Source organism: Salvelinus fontinalis, chromosome 14 (genome assembly GCF_029448725.1).
Source record: "Salvelinus fontinalis isolate EN_2023a chromosome 14, ASM2944872v1, whole genome shotgun sequence".
NCBI classification, from domain to species: domain Eukaryota; kingdom Metazoa; phylum Chordata; class Actinopteri; order Salmoniformes; family Salmonidae; genus Salvelinus; species Salvelinus fontinalis.
In genome coordinates this window covers 36,587,084-36,606,712 of record NC_074678.1, presented here as the reverse complement: position 1 = coordinate 36,606,712, position 19,629 = coordinate 36,587,084, and the positions used below count along the sequence as shown (strand labels likewise).

At 45.0% G+C, this 19,629-nt stretch overlaps 2 protein-coding genes across 4 annotated transcripts in view; one reads left to right on the top strand and one right to left on the bottom strand.

Annotated features, from left to right (window-relative positions):
• jak1 (Janus kinase 1) overlaps nt 1-9,859 on the top strand; it is a 79,801-nt gene extending 69,942 nt beyond the window's left edge. The window contains exon 24 of the mRNA XM_055861582.1: nt 8,064-9,859. Coding sequence (XP_055717557.1) covers nt 8,064-8,171 — 108 coding nt within the window. The 3' untranslated portion in view covers nt 8,172-9,859. The remainder of the gene's footprint in view (nt 1-8,063) is intronic.
• Nucleotides 9,694-19,629, bottom strand: part of raver2 (ribonucleoprotein, PTB-binding 2) — a 297,302-nt gene continuing 287,366 nt past the window's right edge. For all 3 annotated transcript variants that reach the window (XM_055861584.1, XM_055861585.1, XM_055861583.1), the window contains one exon: nt 9,694-17,021. In XM_055861584.1, the coding sequence (XP_055717559.1) occupies nt 16,881-17,021 (141 nt within the window). In that variant the 3' untranslated portion in view covers nt 9,694-16,880. The remainder of the gene's footprint in view (nt 17,022-19,629) is intronic.

Genomic DNA, 19,629 nt, shown 5'->3' with positions numbered 1-19,629 from the left:
ACTGGTCAGGCCCCAGAACTACAACCACTACTGGTCAGGCCCCAGAACTACAACCACTACTGGTCAGGCCCCAGAACTACAACCACTACTGGTCAGGCCCCAGAACTACAACCACTACTGGTCAGGCCCCAGAACTACAACCACTACTGGTCAGGTCCCAGAACTACAACCACTACTGGTCAGGCCCCAGAACTACAACCACAACTGGTCAGGTCCCAGAACTACAACCACTACTGGCTACTGGTCAGGCCCCAGAACTACAACCACTACTGGCTACTGGTCAGGTCCCAGAACTACAACCACTACTGGCTACTGGTCAGGTCCCAGAACTACAACCACTACTGGCTACTGGTCAGGTCCCAGAACTACAACCACTACTGGTCAGGCCCCAGAACTACAACCACTACTGGTCAGGTCCCAGAACTACAACCACTACTGGTCAGGCCCCAGAACTACAACCACAACTGGTCAGGTCCCAGAACTACAACCACTACTGGCTACTGGTCAGGCCCCAGAACTACAACCACTACTGGCTACTGGTCAGGTCCCAGAACTACAACCACTACTGGCTACTGGTCAGGCCCCAGAACTACAACCACTACTGGCTACTGGTCAGGTCCCAGAACTACAACCACTACTGGTCAGGCCCCAGAACTACAACCACTACTGGTCAGGCCCCAGAACTACAACCACTACTGGTCAGGTCCCAGAACTACAACCACTACTGGTCAGGCCCCAGAACTACAACTACTACTGGTCAGGCCACAGAACTACAACCACTACTGGTCAAGCCACAGAACTACAACCACTACTGGTCAGGCCACAGAACTACAACCAGTACTGGTCAGGCCCCAGAACTACAACCACTACTGGTCAGGCCCCAGAACTACAACCACTACTGGTCAGGTCCCAGAACTACAACCACTACTGGTCAGGCCCCAGAACTACAACCACTACTGGTCAGGCCACAGAACTACAACCACTACTGGTCAGGCCACAGAACTACAACCACTACTGGTCAGGCCACAGAACTACAACCACTACTGGTCAGGCCACAGAACTACAACCAGTACTGGTCAGGCCACAGAACTACACCCAGTACTGGTCAGGCCACAGAACTACAACTAGTACTGGTCAGGCCCCAGAACTACAACCACTACTGGTCAGGTCCCAGAACTACAACCACTACTGGCTACTGGTCAGCTCTCAGAACTACAACCACTACTGGTCAGGCCCCAGAACTACAACCACTACTGGTCAGGCCACAGAACTACAACTAGTACTGGTCAGGCCCCAGAACTACAACCACTACTGGTCAGGTCCCAGAACTACAACCACTACTGGCTACTGGTCAGCTCTCAGAACTACAACCACTACTGGTCAGGCCCCAGAACTACAACCACTACTGGGCAGGCCACAGAACTACAACCACTAGTGGTCAGGTCCCAGAACTACAACCACTACTGGCTACTGGTCAGGCCCCAGAACTACAACCACTACTGGCTACTGGTCAGGCCCCAGAACTACAACCACTACTGGCTACTGGTCAGGCCCCAGAACTACAACCACTACTGGTCAGGCCCCAGAACTACAACCACAACTGGTCAGGCCCCAGAACTACAACCACAACTGGTCAGGTCCCAGAACTACAACCACTACTGGTCAGGTCCCAGAACTACAACCACTACTGGCTACTGGTCAGGCCACAGAACTACAACCAATACTGGTCAGGCCACAGAACTACAACCACGAATGGCTACTGGTCAGGTCCCAGAACTACAACCACTACTGGCTACTGGTCAGGCCACAGAACTACAACCACTACTGGTCAAGCCACAGAACTACAACCACTACTGGTCAGGCCACAGAACTACAACCAGTACTGGTCAGGCCACAGAACTACAACCAGTACTGGTCAGGCCCCAGAACTACAACCACTACTGGCTACTGGTCAGCTCTCAGAACTACAACCACTACTGGTCAGGCCCCAGAACTACAACCACTACTGGTCAGGCCCCAGAACTACAACCACTACTGGTCAGGCCCCAGAACTACAACCACTACTGGTCAGGCCCCAGAACTACAACCACTACTGGTCAGGCCACAGAACTACAACCACTACTGGTCAGGCCCCAGAACTACAACCACTACTGGTCAGGCCCCAGAACTACAACCACTACTGGTCAGGTCCCAGAACTACAACCACTACTGGTCAGGCCCCAGAACTACAACCACAACTGGTCAGGTCCCAGAACTACAACCACTACTGGCTACTGGTCAGGCCCCAGAACTACAACCACTACTGGCTACTGGTCAGGTCCCAGAACTACAACCACTACTGGCTACTGGTCAGGCCCCAGAACTACAACCACTACTGGCTACTGGTCAGGTCCCAGAACTACAACCACTACTGGTCAGGCCCCAGAACTACAACCACTACTGGTCAGGTCCCAGAACTACAACCACTACTGGTCAGGCCCCAGAACTACAACCACTACTGGTCAGGCCACAGAACTACAACCACTACTGGTCAAGCCACAGAACTACAACCACTACTGGTCAGGCCACAGAACTACAACCAGTACTGGTCAGGCCACAGAACTACAACCAGTACTGGTCAGGCCCCAGAACTACAACCACTACTGGTCAGGTCCCAGAACTACAACCACTACTGGCTACTGGTCAGCTCTCAGAACTACAACCACTACTGGTCAGGCCCCAGAACTACAACCACTACTGGTCAGGCCACAGAACTACAACCACTACTGGTCAGGTCCCAGAACTACAACCACTACTGGCTACTGGTCAGGTCTCAGAACTACAACCACTACTGGTCAGGTCCCATAACTACAACCACTACTGGCTACTGGTCAGCTCTCAGAACTACAACCACTACTGGCTACTGGTCAGGTCCCAGAACTACAACCACTACTGGTCAGGTCCCAGAACTACAACCACTACTGGCTACTGGTCAGGTCCCAGAACTACAACCACTACTGGTCAGGTCCCAGAACTACAACCACTACTGGCTACTGGTCAGGCCCCAGAACTACAACCACTACTGGTCAGGTCCCAGAACTACAACCACTACTGGCTACTGGTCAGGTCCCAGAACTACAACCACTACTGGTCAGGTCCCAGAACTACAACCACTACTGGTCAGGTCCCAGAACTACAACCACTACTGGCTACTGGTCAGGTCCCAGAACTACAACCACTACTGGCTACTGGTCAGGTCCCAGAACTACAACCACTACTGGCTACTGGTCAGGTCCCAGAACTACAACCACTACTGGCTACTGGTCAGGTCCCAGAACTACAACCACTACTGGCTACTGGTCAGGTCCCAGAACTACAACCACTACTGGTCAGGCCCCAGAACTACAACCACTACTGGTCAGGTCCCAGAACTACAACCACTACTGGTCAGGCCCCAGAACTACAACCACTACTGGTCAGGTCCCAGAACTACAACCACTACTGGCTACTGGTCAGGTCCCAGAACTACAACCACTACTGGCTACTGGTCAGGTCCCAGAACTACAACCACTACTGGTCAGGCCCCAGAACTACAACCACTACTGGTCAGGCCCCAGAACTACAACCACTACTGGTCAGGTCCCAGAACTACAACCACTACTGGTCAGGTCCCAGAACTACAACCACTACTGGTCAGGTCCCAGAACTACAACCACTACTGGTCAGGTCCCAGAACTACAACCACTACTGGTCAGGTCCCAGAACTACAACCACTACTGGTCAGGTCCCAGAACTACAACCACTATTGGCTACTTTGTCTCCTCACCCTGTTAGGACACAATGATGTCCTGGTCACCTTCAAAAGACTTTGAATCAACCTTGCACACTGAGTTTTAGTGGAGAAAAGAGGGCTCTACATATACACTACTAGAGTTGCCGACTGTTGTATTACGGTTGCTCTCCTATAACTTGGTTACGCTACTGTGCGCTTGTGTCGTGAAAACCTTATTATATTTAGTGGAATTGCCCATTATTGAAATGCTGTCAGTGTGTGAATGAGATTTAAACATGAACACAATTTGAAAAACTAGTTGGCTTCGACTCTTCAAACACAACAGAGGCATGGCAATGCCACTCATAGTGCTAGAAATACAAATAACAATTTTAAAGACAGAATAACACAATCAAAATGAACTAGGGCTACTTATATGCAGGCCAAGGTGTTTGAGTGTAATCATGTTAGCCATATTGGATTCAGAACACAGGAGGTTGGTGGCACCTTAATTGGGGAGGACGGGCTTGGGGTATTGGCTGGAACGGAATAAGTGGAAAGGTATCAAACACATGGTTTCCATGGTTTCCATGTGTTTGATGCCATTCCATTTGCGCTGTTCCGGACATTACTATGAGCTGTCCTCATATCAGCAGCCTCCACTGATTCAGAATAAAATGTATACACACCAACAGTCTTTATAGGCATAACTATTGTACACAATAAAAAAATATACTAAAATACTAAATTCATATTTACAGGTGATTTTAACCTCCATCAAATGTTATTATGGCAGCCATATTTGATTTTGGATGCCATATTGGATTTGAGACTAAATATAATCTGTGATTGCCCCTTTGACTTAATTGCAAGACTTGGGGCTAAAGATACAAAATCCTTTAAGTTATCTTGGACCCCAATTTCTTTTCGATGTCTGAGCCCACTTGTTTTCCTTAGAGCCAATTACAATGGCCACAACATTAAAAAGGCAGGACCATACAGCCCTGAATGAGAGCAATATTTTGAACAGCTACCAAAAAGTGAAGTTTATATTACATTCATCATAAATATTCATAGTTGATATTTCCACCTATTGTATCTGTGTCTCCAGGTATATATTTCCAAGACTAATAAATATATCGTAATGCTGATTGTTTATGTACAGTACATTCGGAAAGTATTCAGACCCCTTAACTTTTTCCACATTTTCTTACATTACAGCCTTAATCTAAAATGGATTCAATAAAATTTTAAGGGTACCAAAAAATGTCAGAAGCATTGAAGGTCCCCAAGAACACAGTGGCCTCCATCATTCTTAAAAGGAAGAAGTTTGGAACCACCAAGACTCATCCTAGATCTGGCCGCCCGGCCAAACTGAGCAATCGGGGGGAAAGGGTCTTGGTCAAGGAGGTGACCAAGAACCCAATGGTGACTCTGACAGACCTCTAGAGTTCCTCTGTGGAGATGGGAGAACCTTCCAGAAGGACAGCCATCTCTGCAGCACTCCACCAATCAGGCCTTTGTGGAAGAGTGGCTAGACGGAAGCTACTCCTCAGTAAAAACCACATGACAGGCCGCTTGGAGTTTGTCAAAAGGCACCAAAAGACTCTCAGACCATGAGTAACAAGATTCTCTGGTCTGATGAAACCAAGATTGTACTCTTTGGCCTGAATGCCAAGTGTCACATTTGGAGGAATCCTGGCACCAACCCTATGGTGTAGCATGGTGGTAGCAGCATCATGCTGTGGGGATGTTGTTTATTGGCAGGGAGTGGGAGACTAGTCAGGATCGAGGCAAAGATGAACGGAGAAATCCTTGATGAAAACCTGCTCCAGAGCGCTCAGGACCTCAGACTGGACAACGACCCTAAGCACACAGCCAAGACTGCAGGGAATGGTCCTTGAGTGGCCCAGCCAGAGCCCGGGCTTGAACCCGATCGAACATCCATGGAGAGACGTGAAATTAGCTGTCCAGCCTGACAGCGCTTTAGAGGATCTGCAGAGAAGAATGGGAGAGACTCCCCAAATACAGGTGTGCCAAGCTTTTAGCGTCATACCCAAGAAGACTTGCGGCTGTAATTGCTGCTTAAGGTGCTTAAACAAAGTATTGAGTAATACTTACAGTTGGAGTCATTAACTCGTTTTTCAACCACTCCACAAATTTCTTGTTAACAAACTATAGTTTTGGCAAGTCGGTTAGGACATCTACTTTGTGCATGACACAAGTATTTTTTCCAACAATTGTTTACAGACAGATTATTTCACTTATAATTCACTGTTTCACAATTCCAGTGGGTCAGAAGTTTACATACACTAAGTTGACTGTGCCTTTAAACAGCTTGGAAAATTCCAGAAAGTGTTGTCATGGATTTGGAAGCTTCTGATAGGCTAATTGACATAATTTGAGTCAATTGGAGGTGTACCTGTGGATGTATTTCGAGGCCTACCTTCAAACTCAGTGCCTCTTTACTTGACATCATTGGAAAAATCCAAAGAAATCAGCCAAGACCTCAGAAAAAAAGATTGTAGACCTCCACAAGTCTGGTTCATCCTTGGGAGCAATTTCCAAACACCTGAAGGTACCACGTTCATCTGTACAAACAATAGTACGAGAGTATAAACACCATGGGACCACACAGCCATCATACCGCTCAGAAAGTAAACACGTTTTGTCTCCTAGAGATGAACGTACTTTGGTGCGAAAAGTGCAAATCAATCCCAGAACAACAGCAAAGGACCTTGTGAAGATGCTGGATGAAACAGGTACAAAAGTATCTACAGTTGATGTCGGAAGTTTACATACACTTTATTCAAATTCATTTAATCTCAGTTTTTCATAATTCCTGACATTCTAGTAAAAATTTAAACAAACCCTATATCGACATAACCTGAAAGGCAGCTCAACAAGGAAGAAGCCACTGCTCCAAAACTGCCATAAAAAAGCCAGACTACGGTTTGCAACTGCACATGGGGACAAAGATCGTACTTTTTGGAGAAATGTCCTCTGGTCTGATGAAACAAAAATAGAACTGTTTGGCCATAATGATCATCGTTATGTTTGGAGGAAAAAGGGGGAGACTTGCAAACCGAAGAACACCATCCCAACCATGAAGCACTGGGGTGGCAGCATCATGTTGTGGAGTTGCTTTGCTGCAGGAGGGACTGGTGCACTTCACAATATAGATAGCATCATGAGGAGGGGAAATTTATGTGGATATATTGAAGCAACATCTCAAGACATCAGTCAGGAAGTTAAAGCTTGGTCGCAAATGGGTCTTCCAAATGGACAATGACCCCAAGCATACTTCCAAAGTTGTGGCAAAATGGCTTAAGGACAACAAAGTCAAGGTATTGGAGTGGCCATCACAAAGCCATGACATCAATCCCATAGAACATCTGTGGACAGAACTGAAAAAGCGTGTGCGAGCAAGGAGGCCTACAAACCTGACTCAGTTACACCAGCTCTGTCAGATAGAATGTGCCAAAATTCACCCATGTTATTATGGGAAGCTTGTGGAAGGCTACCCGAAACGTTTTACTCAAGTTAAACAATTTAAAGGCAATGCTACCAAATATTAATTGAGTGTATGTAAACCTCTGACGAACTGGGAATGTGATGAAAGAAATAAAAGCTGAAATAAATCCTTCTCTCTACTATTATTCTGACATTTCACATTCTTAAAATAAAGTGGTGATCCTAACTGACCTAAGACAGGGAATTTTTACTAGGATTAAATGTCCGGAATTGTGAAAAACTGAGTTTAAATGTATTTGGCTAAGGTATATGTAAACTTCCGACTTCAATTGTATGTTATAGTTCAGTTTTACATTTTTTATAATTGTGAATTCTAAAAACATGTTTTTGCTTTGTCATTATGGAGTATTGTGTGTAGATTGAGGAGGGGGGAAAACAATTGAATCCATTTTAGAATAAGGCTGTAACGTAACAAAATGTGGAAAAAGTGAAGGGGTCAGAATACTTTCTGAATGCACTGACTACTTGTATTCTGAATTTGAGCAATATCATAGCTTGAAATATTGGGTTACATGAACTTAGGTGACCCCCCCCCCCCCCCCCCCCACCTGTCCCCCAGGCATTCTTCTGCACTGTTTAAGTTAAGGTGGTGTGTCACAATATCTATCAATTTAACCACTTTTGCATAAAAACATTTTTACACAACCATCCATTTCATATATGGAAGACATGTTTGTGTTTTGTTATACCTCAGGTAGGGGTATCTAGCCTAGTTGTCTAGCAGGTGTATGAAATAGTTTCTGTAACTTACGTTAGTTATGATTATGTTGTCTTGCAGGTGTATGAGCTGATGAGGAAGTGTTGGGAGAGCACCCCCGACAGGAGGATCACCTTCAAGAGCCTCATCGACGAGTTCACCCGCATGCTTGCCAACAACAGCTTGTAACCACAGCAACCACCCTCTACGCAAAGCCTTACCTACCACTGATACAATCCCAGGGGTCAAGGGTGAAAGGTTAAGGGTCACAGACTGTGGTGACCTGGACCAAAAAAACAACGAAATCAGTGCTGCTGCAAGACACTTTCTTCCACGCCGTTGTTTACATCCTCTATATTTACACTTCTGTTTTTCCCCCGAGAGATATTATACTAGAGATATCAACTATATGGATGAATATCATCAAATCAAATGTATTTATATAGCCCTTCTTACATCAGCTGATATCTCAAAGTGCTGTACAGAAACCCAGCCTAAAACCCCAAACAGCAAGCAATGCAGGTGTAGAAGCATGACTACATACATAGCATATGGAATGAAACATGTCCGAACACGTAGCTTTGACCCCTTGCTGAATGTGACACTGAGCTGTGTACACCTCTGTCACCTGGGGCCCACCACTTAGTCTGATCTTTCACCTTTTATCAAAATGTATCAGCTCTGCCATGTATGTATGGACCTGTGTCCTTATAATCATTTCTAGAATGGAGGAAAGGGTTGAAGAGGGAGAGAGGCCCTCGATTGGACCTGTGCAAGATGGACTCTAGAAAAGGATTGCTACGGCCACTGTGAAGATGACACAGTGACAAAGCCAACAACATGTTAGTGAACAGGATTCTAACCATGGACTGACTGCATGAGGCCACCTCCCTGTGAGTGGTGACAGATGTATAGGATATAGGATACTGGTGAAATATCAAATCACATTTTATTCCGCACATTCTTGGTAAACAACAGGTGTAGACTAACAGTGAAATGCTTACTTTCGGGCCCTTACCAACAATGCAGCGAGAAAGAAAATAAAAAAAATGATAGAAAGGTAAAACATGGAATAAAAGTACTAATAAATACACAATGAGCAACGATGTATGGGATATAGAATACTGTTAGCAGTGGGTTGGATTGGGATGAAGGATACTGTTTACATTGAAGGGAGGAGGATGGGAAAGTAGTACCTGTGATGGACAATGGAGGGCAGTATAGCTTTACATAAACTACTGTAAACCGCTCGTATTTCAAAACAGCTTCTTAAGTACAGCCATAATGTGTATGTCCAATATTTCAAGTCTTTATTTGAATATATAATAAATAATATTGGGGGTGTGAGGACAGAAGGAAGGAGATGAAAGAACAGAGCCTTAAAAAGGTGTTATTTGAGACGGTCTAAAAGGGTAAACCACAGAAAAAGAATTAGTGGAACAGACATTGTTGTATAGCTCATGAAATGCATATGCCAGTAAGGTCTACAGCACGTACAGCAGTGGAGGCTGGTGGGAGGAGCTATAGGAGGACGGGCACATTCTCCTATAGCTCCTCCCACCAGCCTCCACTGACTTACAGGTATCATTACCGTAGGCAAACAAACAGTTGAAAAGGGAAAACGTGATATTGAGAACACATGTAAAGAATGTGCTGGACAGACAATGTGTGGATGAGATAGTCAATGCAAGAAGAAGACAACACAGAGTAGTTTTTCAGTTACAGTCCATGTTTATTCTGGAATGTAAAAGACAATTCCTTCTGCTCATAAAGAAGAGAAAACAAATAAATTTTTCAGAGGAATAAGACAAAGAAATAATGACTAACTGAAACATTTACATAAATACACAATTAAAATAAATAAAATCTAAAATGTTTTTTTTTGCCTTTGTTCTGTGTCAAATTCCAAAGCGTCAAATGCAATATTGATTATTGAAAACATATTTGTATATTACAGCAGTAAATATGCATGCTAAAATTCGATCGCATCTAGAAATAGCTTATTCACAGTAAAGCAATATCAACGTAGTTGTAATATAAAATATTGCAAAATCTACAGTAGAGATTTCATGTCAGAAAGAATCCACATACTTAAAAAATACAGTAGAAAGAAAATAGCACATCCAATCTGGGTCTACAGTCGTGGCCAAAAGTTTTGAGAATGACACAAATATTAATTTTCACAAAGTCTGCTGCCTCAGTTTGTATGATGGCAATTTGCATATACTCCAGAATGTTATGAAGAGTGATCAGATGAATTGCAATTAATTGCAAAGTCCCTCTTTGCCATGCAAATTAACTGAATCGCCAAAAAACATTTCCACTGCATTTCAGCCCTGCCACAAAAGGACCAGCTGACATCATGTCAGTGATTCTCTCGTTAACACAGGTGTGAGTGTTGACGAAGACAAGGCTGAAGATCACTCTGTCATGCTGATTGAGTTCGAATAACAGACTAGAAGCTTCAAAAGGAGGGTAGTGCTTGGAATCATTATTCTTCCTCTGTCAACCATGGTTACCTGCAAGGAAACACGTGCCATCATCATTGCTTTGCACAAAAAGGGCTTCACAGGCAAGGATATTGCTGCCAGTAAGATTGCACCTAAATCAACCATTTATCAGATCATCAAGAACTTCAAGGAGAGCGGTACAATTGTTGTGAAGAAGGCTTCAGGGCGCCCAAGAAAGGGCACCACCAGGGCACCACCAGTACAGAGCTTGCTCAGGAATGGCAGCCGGCAGGTGTGAGTGCATCTGCACGCACAGTGAGGCGAAGACTTTTGGAGGATGGCCTGGTGTCAAGAAGGGCAGCAAAGAAGCCACTTCTCTCCAGGAAAAACATCAGGGACAGACTGATATTCTGCAAAAGGTACAAGGATTGGACTGCTGAGGACTGGGGTAAAGTCATTTTCTCTGAATCCCCTTTCCGATTGTTTGGGGCATCTGGAAAAAAGCTTGTCCGGAGAAGACAAGGTGAGCGCTACCATCAGTCCTGTGTCATGCCAACAGTAAAGCATCCTGAGACCATTCATGTGTGGGGTTGCTTCTCAGCCAAGGGAGTGGGCTCACTCACAATTTTGCCTAAGAACACAGCCATGAATAAAGAATGGTACCAACACATCCTCCTAGAGCAACTTCTCCCAACCATCCAGGAACAGTTTAGTGACGAACAATGCCTTTTCCAGCATGATGGAGCACCTTGCCATAAGGCAAAAGGGATAACTAAGTGGCTCGGGGAACAAAACATTTATATTTTGGGTCCATGGCCAGGAAACTCCCCAGACCTTAATCCCATTGAGAACTTGTGGTCAATCCTCAAGAGGTGGGTGGACAAACAAAACCCCACAAATTCTGACAAACTCCAAGCATTGATTATGCAAGAATGGGCTGCCATCAGTCAGGATGTGGCCCAGAAGTTAATTGACAGCATGCCAGGGCGGATTGCAGAGGTCTTGAAAAAGAAGGGTCAACACTACAAATATTGACTCTTTGCATCAACTTCATGTAATTGTCAATAAAAGCCTTTGAAACACTGTAATTATACTTCAGTATTCCATAGTAACATCTGACAAAAATATCTAAAGACACTGAAGCAGCAAACTTTGTGGAAATTAATTTTTGTCATTCTCAAAACTTTTGGCCACGACTGTACAGCCTTTAAAATATTCTGTACAGTCGTAAAGACTTCAGTATTGCAAAGCTCTCACGCGCACACACACACACACACACACACACACACACACACACACACACACACACACACACACACACGGTTCAGTACCCTAGGCACAGGCTCACTCTTTGTGCTCACCCAGTGTAGTACGAACATTGTTGTGTCAACGCAGCCTATAGACACATCAAACTAGCTGATTCTCCTAAAACACTGACCGTGTACCTTATTTCCAATCAATATAGCAATAAGCCTAGATGTCAACATGCAGAGATGGGCACAACCGATATACAGTACCAGTCGAAGTTTGGACACACCTACTCATTCAATGTTTTTGGGGGAATCATATAGTAACCAAAATAGTGTTAAACAAATCAAAATATATAATTATATTCTTCAAAGTAGCCACCCTTTGCCTTGATAACAGCTTTGCACACTCTTGGCATTCTCTCAACCAGCTTCACCTGGAATGGTTTTCTTTTTAAGGAGTTCCCACATATGCTGAGCACTTGTTGGCTGCTTTTCTTTCACTCTGCGGTCCAACTCATCCCAAACCATCCCAATTGGGTTGAGGTCGGGTGATTGTGAAGGCCAGGTCAACTGATGCAGCACACCATCACTCTCCTTCTTGGTCAAATAGCCCTTACACAGCCTGGAGGTGTGTTGGCTTATTGTCCTGTTGAAAAACAAATGATAGTCCCACTAAGCGCAAACCAGATGGGATGGCTTATCGCCGCAGAATGCTGTGGTAGCCATGCTGGTTAAGTGTTCCTTGAATTTTAAATAAATCACAGTGTCACCAGCAAAGCACCCCCACATCATCATATCTCCTCCATGCTTCATTGTGGGAACCACACTTGTGGAGATCATCCGTTCACCTATTCTGCATCTCACAAAGACAAAAAAACAAAACAAAATTCTCAAATTTGGACTAATCAGACCAAAGGACAGATTTCCACCAGTCTAAGGTCCATTGCTCGTGTTTCTTGGCCCAAGCAAGTCTCTTCTTCTTCTTGGTGTCCTGTAGTAGTGGTTTCTTTGCAGCGATTTGACAATGAATGTCTCCTCTGAACAGTTTATGTTGATGTGTCTGTTACTTGAACTCTGTGAAGCATTTATTTGGGCTGCAATCTGAGGCTGGTAACTAATGAACTTATCCTCTGCAGCTGAGGTAACTCTGGGTCTTCCTTTCCTGTGGCGGTCCTCATGAGAGCCAGTTTCATCATAGCGCTTGATGGTTTTTGCGACTCCACTTGATGAAACTTTCAAAGTTCTTGTAATTTTCTGGATTGACTGACCTTCATGTCTTAAAGTAATGATGGACTGTCATTTCTCTTTGCTTATTTGAGCTGTTCTTGCCATTATATGGACTTGGTCTTTTACCAAATCGGGCTATCTTCTGTATACCACCTCTACCTTGTCACAACACAACTGATTGTCTCAAACGCATTACGATGGAAAGAAATTCCACAAATGTACTGTTAAGAAGGCACACCTGTTAATTGAAATGCATTCCAGGTGACTACCTCATGAAGCTAGTTGAGAGAATGCCAAGAGTATGCAAAGCTGTTATCAAGGCATTAAAGAATCTCAAATATAAAATACATTTTGATTTGTTTTACACTTTTTTTGGTTACTACATGATTCCAGGTGTGTTATTTCATAGTTGTGATGTCTTCGATATTATTCTACAATGTAGAAAATAATAAGAAATAAAGAAAAACCCTTGAATGAGTAGGTGCGTCAACTTTTGATTGGTACTGTAGATGGAAAAGCCCTTAACCCTTCAACCTCTGGTCAGGTCACTGGTTCTAGCTAAACTAAAAGCAGTCTGGCCCTTGAGGCCAATTCCACTGCTGAATCTCATTCTAACCAGGGTTTGCTTTAAAACCTGTAACATCATAAACGGTATACACTGAGTGTACAAAACACTGCTCTTTCAGTCAGTGTAGATGAAGGGGAGGAGACAGGAGTTTTAAGCTTTGCTACAGTTGAGACATGGATTGTGTATGTGTGCCATGCAGAGGGTGAATGGGCAAGACAAAAGATTTGTGTCTTTGAACGGGTTATGGTAGTGGGTGCCAGGCGCACCAGTTTTAGTGTGTCAAAAAACATGTGTATCAAGAATGGTCCACTACCCAAAACATCCAGCCAATTTGACACAACTGTGGGAAGCATTGGAGTCAACATGGGCCAGCATCCCAGTGGAACGCTTTCAACACCTTGTAGAGTCCATGCCCCGATGAATTGAGACTGTTCTGAGGGCAAGGGGGGTAGGGGTGTGCGAGTTATTATTAGGAAGGTGTTCCTAGTGTCTGGTATACTCAGTGTACATGCAATACTACAGGGAACACTTCTAAGAGGAGACAGAATAATGTCATGCAGAGGTAATGAGGTATCTGTGCTGACTATCATCATAATATTATATGGTAACAGACCTGGACAATACCATCAGAGACCTTAGCTAAATGCACACACACACACGCACAGGGAAAAAAAGAGGAATCAAAATGGAACGACAAATGAATAAACACAGACTGCTAGCAACTGGAGCAGTTTTTCTCTCTGTCCCTCTCTCTCTCTCCCACTCTCCTCTCTTTCTCCCACTCTCTTTCTCTCCTCTCTCTCTCTCCCACTCTCCTCTCTCTCCCTCTCATCTCTTTCTCTCTCTCTCCCACTCTCTTTCTCTCCTCTCTCTCTCTCCCACTCTCCTCTCTCTCTCTCTCTCTCTCTCCTCTCTTTCTCGCTCTCCCTCTCTGCTGTCTGTTCCCCTCATACCTGCCAAAAGCAGGTTATTAACGCACACACAACTTATTCACACACAAACTCAGACAACACACAGACTACAGTACACTGAATTCCTATAAAAACCTATGGACCTGCTATTAGGCAAAGAAGGAATATGAGCAGGTCAGAAAACACACAGGCACAGCTCTGCATAGCACTGTGGCACACCCGGTAATGGCTTAGAGAAAGAAGGCTAATTCAATCACCGGAGGGCCATTAAAACAACACAGACTGGCTTAAAGTGCCTGACTACAGACAGACATTATGACCTGCCTGGGTCTGCCTTTTACAGACACTGACTGAGACAGCCTCCTACAGTCTCGCACGCACGCACACAGAAATAAAGAAGCTACACACACTTCTAAGCATTGCCTTTTAAAGACATGGTTGAAGCTAGCAATCAACTGGCTGGAAAAGCCAAGTCCAACATACACACACACAGTACAAGTAAAAGTATGGCTCTAAGCCAGTGTAACACAGCACTGAAAGGGGTTTAAATATGTTACAGCTTCGCCCGTTAAGAGCATGATATATGACACCACTAAAAACATCAGTGCTTCAAATCAAGTCACATGACACAGGAGAACGGCGCTTTTTCAACTCAGAGTGGATGAAAACAGACAGATTAGAGAGATTAGGGATCAGATGGAGAGGAAGAAAAATGAAAAGAGAGAAAGAAACTGACAGTTTGATTGATTGTAGCACACTACACATTGAGTGGTAATGCCCTTGTATACACTCATGTTGGCATTGTGATATTAGTTGGTACAGTAGCTGTTGTTATTGCCTGGGTCTAAGGCTGAAGACCTGTGCCAGTACGTAACATGGTGCTAAAGCCCTCATCCCATGCCCTTCGTACCTCTAAAACCCCCCTGTCAGTCCACAAGGGTTGGGTTTCAATGCCTTTTCACTTTCACTGTACCACAGGGGTAGTACGCAAGCCTGGTCCTGAAGTGCCGCAGGCACGTTTTTGATGTAACCGACCTGGAAGACCAGGTGTGTTGAATTTAATCAATCACTGAACTGATCAATTAGCTCAGTTGGTCAGATGTGGTGCCTAGTTGGAACAAAATCCTACAATACCTGCAGCACTCCAGGAACAGGGTTGCCTACCCCTGCTGTACCACATGAATCTCAAGGTGATTCATTTAAATTCGATTCATGGCTTGATGAAAATTGCCGGTTATTTTTATAGATAGAAGCCTATCTTTTTACTTTCTGAATTGACTGAATCAAAATGGAAATGACTCCAATCTCTGAGATAATTCAACATGGCTACTCTCCTGAATTTTTCTGTTTCCTGTTTCATTTCTAATGTCAGTTTATGAAGCAGTATTAAAGCGTTGGTTGGTTTGTTTGTGTCTCCACAGCGCTTCCCGTCCAGAAAAGTCATTTAAAAAACAGCAGAAAAAGAAGAGGTGAGAAAGGGACCCTCTTCTGTTCCTCGACTAAACGACTGTTCAATGGCCCCTACAGAAAACGACAGCCATTATAAACAGTGGAAGGTTTCCACCCTGTAGCTGTCATACACAGAGCCATAAGAAGAAGGCCTAGGTCTTGGAAATGTCCATCCACTAGCTAGTTATAATACATGGCTATATCGACCCAAAGAAATGTCCACTCAGTGACTATTGTCATGTCTATAAGGTACCAAGTTAGGTGTCCATTCATTTGCTAGTACACCAGACCAATGGGAGTCTATAAGTGTCCATTGTTCAAGGTTAAAAGCAGTGATTAGACATCCCTCTCCCTGTGCCTTCTTCTACCTTGCGAATGGCTGATCACTCCTACACTTACGACATAACACGCACACACACGCACTCACTACATCAATGTCTCCACAAAGAGAGAGATAAAAGGAGAGCTTAGGCAATCAGAAAAAGAGAAAGACACTGAGGAAGAGAAAAACACATCAGTTAAAGTGAGTCATCAAATCAACTCTGTCTGCAACACTGGCCAGTTTCCCCCGTTTGTAGAAAAGCGCACAGAGAGATTAGAAACAGAGTGATAGAAACAGAGAGAGAGAGAAACCTGACTACACACTGACTGGCCTTCAACAAGGCAGACTGACTGACCCTAAAATACAGAAGCAGCTCACATACATTAGAAACAATGTACAGAGATTATTAGTCAAGAAGCATTTACACCAACTGAGTAAAGAGTTAAGGCTTAAACAGGACAAAAGCAACTGTGTGTGTGTGTGTGTGTGTGTGTGTGTGTGTGTGTGTGTGTGTGTGTGTGTGTGTGTGTGTGTGTGTGTGTGTGTGTGTGTGTGTGTGTGTGTGTGTGTGTGTGTGTGTGTGTGTGTGTGTGTGTGTGTGTGTGTGTGTGTGTGTGTGTATACCAACATCATACAACACTAAAGCTGAGACTGTGTATGTACTGTATGGTTTAGGAGATAGGGTGCAGGGGTTCAGAGAGAGGGAGGTCAGAGGTAATCTCTAGATCCTCTTCTTCTTGAAGTAGTCAGCGTACTGACCCCCCAGTCCCTGGGAGTGCTGCCCCACGTACGCCCCCTCTGATGTCATATTGTGCACCGCCAAGTGAGGGTACTCCCGCTTCTGCCCCCGAGTCGTCTGATTCTGAGAGAGAGAGAGAAGATCATCAAAGATCTCAGTCACCCGAGCCACAGCCTGTTCACCCCGCTACCATCTAGAAGGCGGAGAAAGTACAGGTGCATCAAAGCTGGGACTGAGAGACTGAAAAACAGCTTATTCACTACCGGCTACCACCCGGTACTCTGCCCTGCACCTCAGAGACTGCTGCCCCATGTACATAGTCATTGAACACTGGTCACTTTAATAATGTTTACTGTTTTATCCACTTGATATGTATATACTGTATTCTAGTCATGGCTCATCTTATATAGCTACTGCTGTACATAACTGTTCTATTCATATACTGTCCATACTGTCTACACACCATTTATACATGTTTACTTCTATTCCAGACTCTGCCATTGCTCGTTCTGATATTTCTTATTTATGTAAATGTTTGGAAGGGGGGGGGGGGGGTGTTATTGTATTGCTAGATATTACTGCACTGTTGGAGCTAGAAACACAAGCATTTCACTGCACCTGAGATAACATCTGCAAATCTGTGTACAGGGCCAATACACGTTGATTGTTTTAATTTGAGAGAGGGTAATGGAGAGAGAAAGAAAGAGAGATATGAGAGAGAGCGAGTGAGAGAGGAAGAAGATGAGATGAGAGTGAAGGATGAAGAGAGATTGAGTATCGTATCGCTGAAGTTCAGCGCTATAGCACTATTTAAATTTACTTAAAGCAATGTTCCCTACCAATTGATCCAGATGATATCGCCCAAATATATACAGACGATACCGCCCCAATATATCCAGACCATACCGCCCCAATATATCCAGACGATCCCGCCCCAATATATCCAGACGATACCGCCCCAATATATCCAGACGATACCGCCCCAATATATCCAGACGATACCGCCCCAATATATCCAGACGATACCGCCCCAATATATCCAGACGATACCGCCCCAATATATCCAGATGATACCGCCCCAATATATCCAGACGATCCCGCCCCAATACATCCAGACCATACCGCCCCAAAATATCCAGACGATCCCGCCCCAATATATCCAGACGATACCGCCCCAATATATCCAGACGATACCGCCCCAATATATCCAGACGATACCGCCCCAATATATCCAGACGATGCCGCCCCAACATATCCAGACGATACCGCCCCAATATATCCAGACGACGCCGCCCCAATATATCCAGACGATACCGCCCCAATATATCCAGACGATGCCGCCCCAATATATCCAGACGATACCGCCCCAATATATCCAGACGATCCCGCCCCAATATATCCAGACGATGCCGCCCCAATAGATCCAGACCATACCGCCCAAATATATCCAGACGATACCGCCCCAATAGATCCAGAGGATACCGCCCCAATATATCCAGACGATGCCGCCCCAACATATCCAGACGATACCGCCCCAACAGATCCAGACGATACCGCCCCAATAGATCCATACCATACCGCCCCAATAGATCCATACCATACCGCCCCAATAGATCCAGAGGATACCGCCCAAATATATCCAGACGATGCCGCCCCAACATATCCAGACGATGCCGCCCCAACATATCCAGACGATACCGCCCCAACAGATCCAGACGATACCGCCCCATTAGATCCAGACGATGCCGCCCCAATAGATCCAGAAAATACCGCCCCAATAGATCCAGACGATACCGCCCCAATATATCCAGACGATACCGCCACAATAGATCCAGACCATACCGTCCCAATATATCCAGATGATACCGCTCCAATAGATACAGACCATACCGCCCCAATAGATCCAGACCATACCGCCCCAATAGATCCAGACGATACAGCTCCAATATATCCAGATGTTGACGCCCCAATATATCAAGACGATACCGTCCCAATATATCCAGACGATGCCGCCCCAATATATCCAGACGATACCGCCCCAATAGATCCAGACGATGCCGCCCCATTAGATCCAGACGATACCGCCCCAACAGATCCAGACGATACCGCCCCATTAGATACAGACGATACCGCCCCAATAGATCAAGACGATACCGCCCCAATATATCCAGACGATACCGCCCCAATATATCCAGACGATGCCGCCCCAATATATCCAGACGATACCGCCCCAATATATCCAGACGATCCCGCCCCAATATATCCAGACGATGCCGCCCCAATAGATCCAGACCATACCGCCCCAATATATCCAGATGATACCGCTCCAATAGATACAGACCATACCGCCCCAATAGATCCAGACCATACCGCCCCAATATATCCAGACGATACAGCTCCAATATATCCAGATGTTGACGCCCCAATATATACAGACGATACCGCCCCAATATATCCAGACGATGCCGCCCCAATATATCCAGACGATACCGCCCCAATAGATCCAGACGATGCCGCCCCATTAGATCCAGACGATACCGCCCCAACAGATCCAGACGATACCGCCCCATTAGATACAGACGATACCGCCCCAATAGATCAAGACGATACCGCCCCAATATATCCAGACGATACCGCCCAATTAATATCCAGATGATACCGCTCCAATAGATCCAGACCATAACGCCCCAATATTTCAAGACCATACCGCTCCAATAGATACAGACGATAC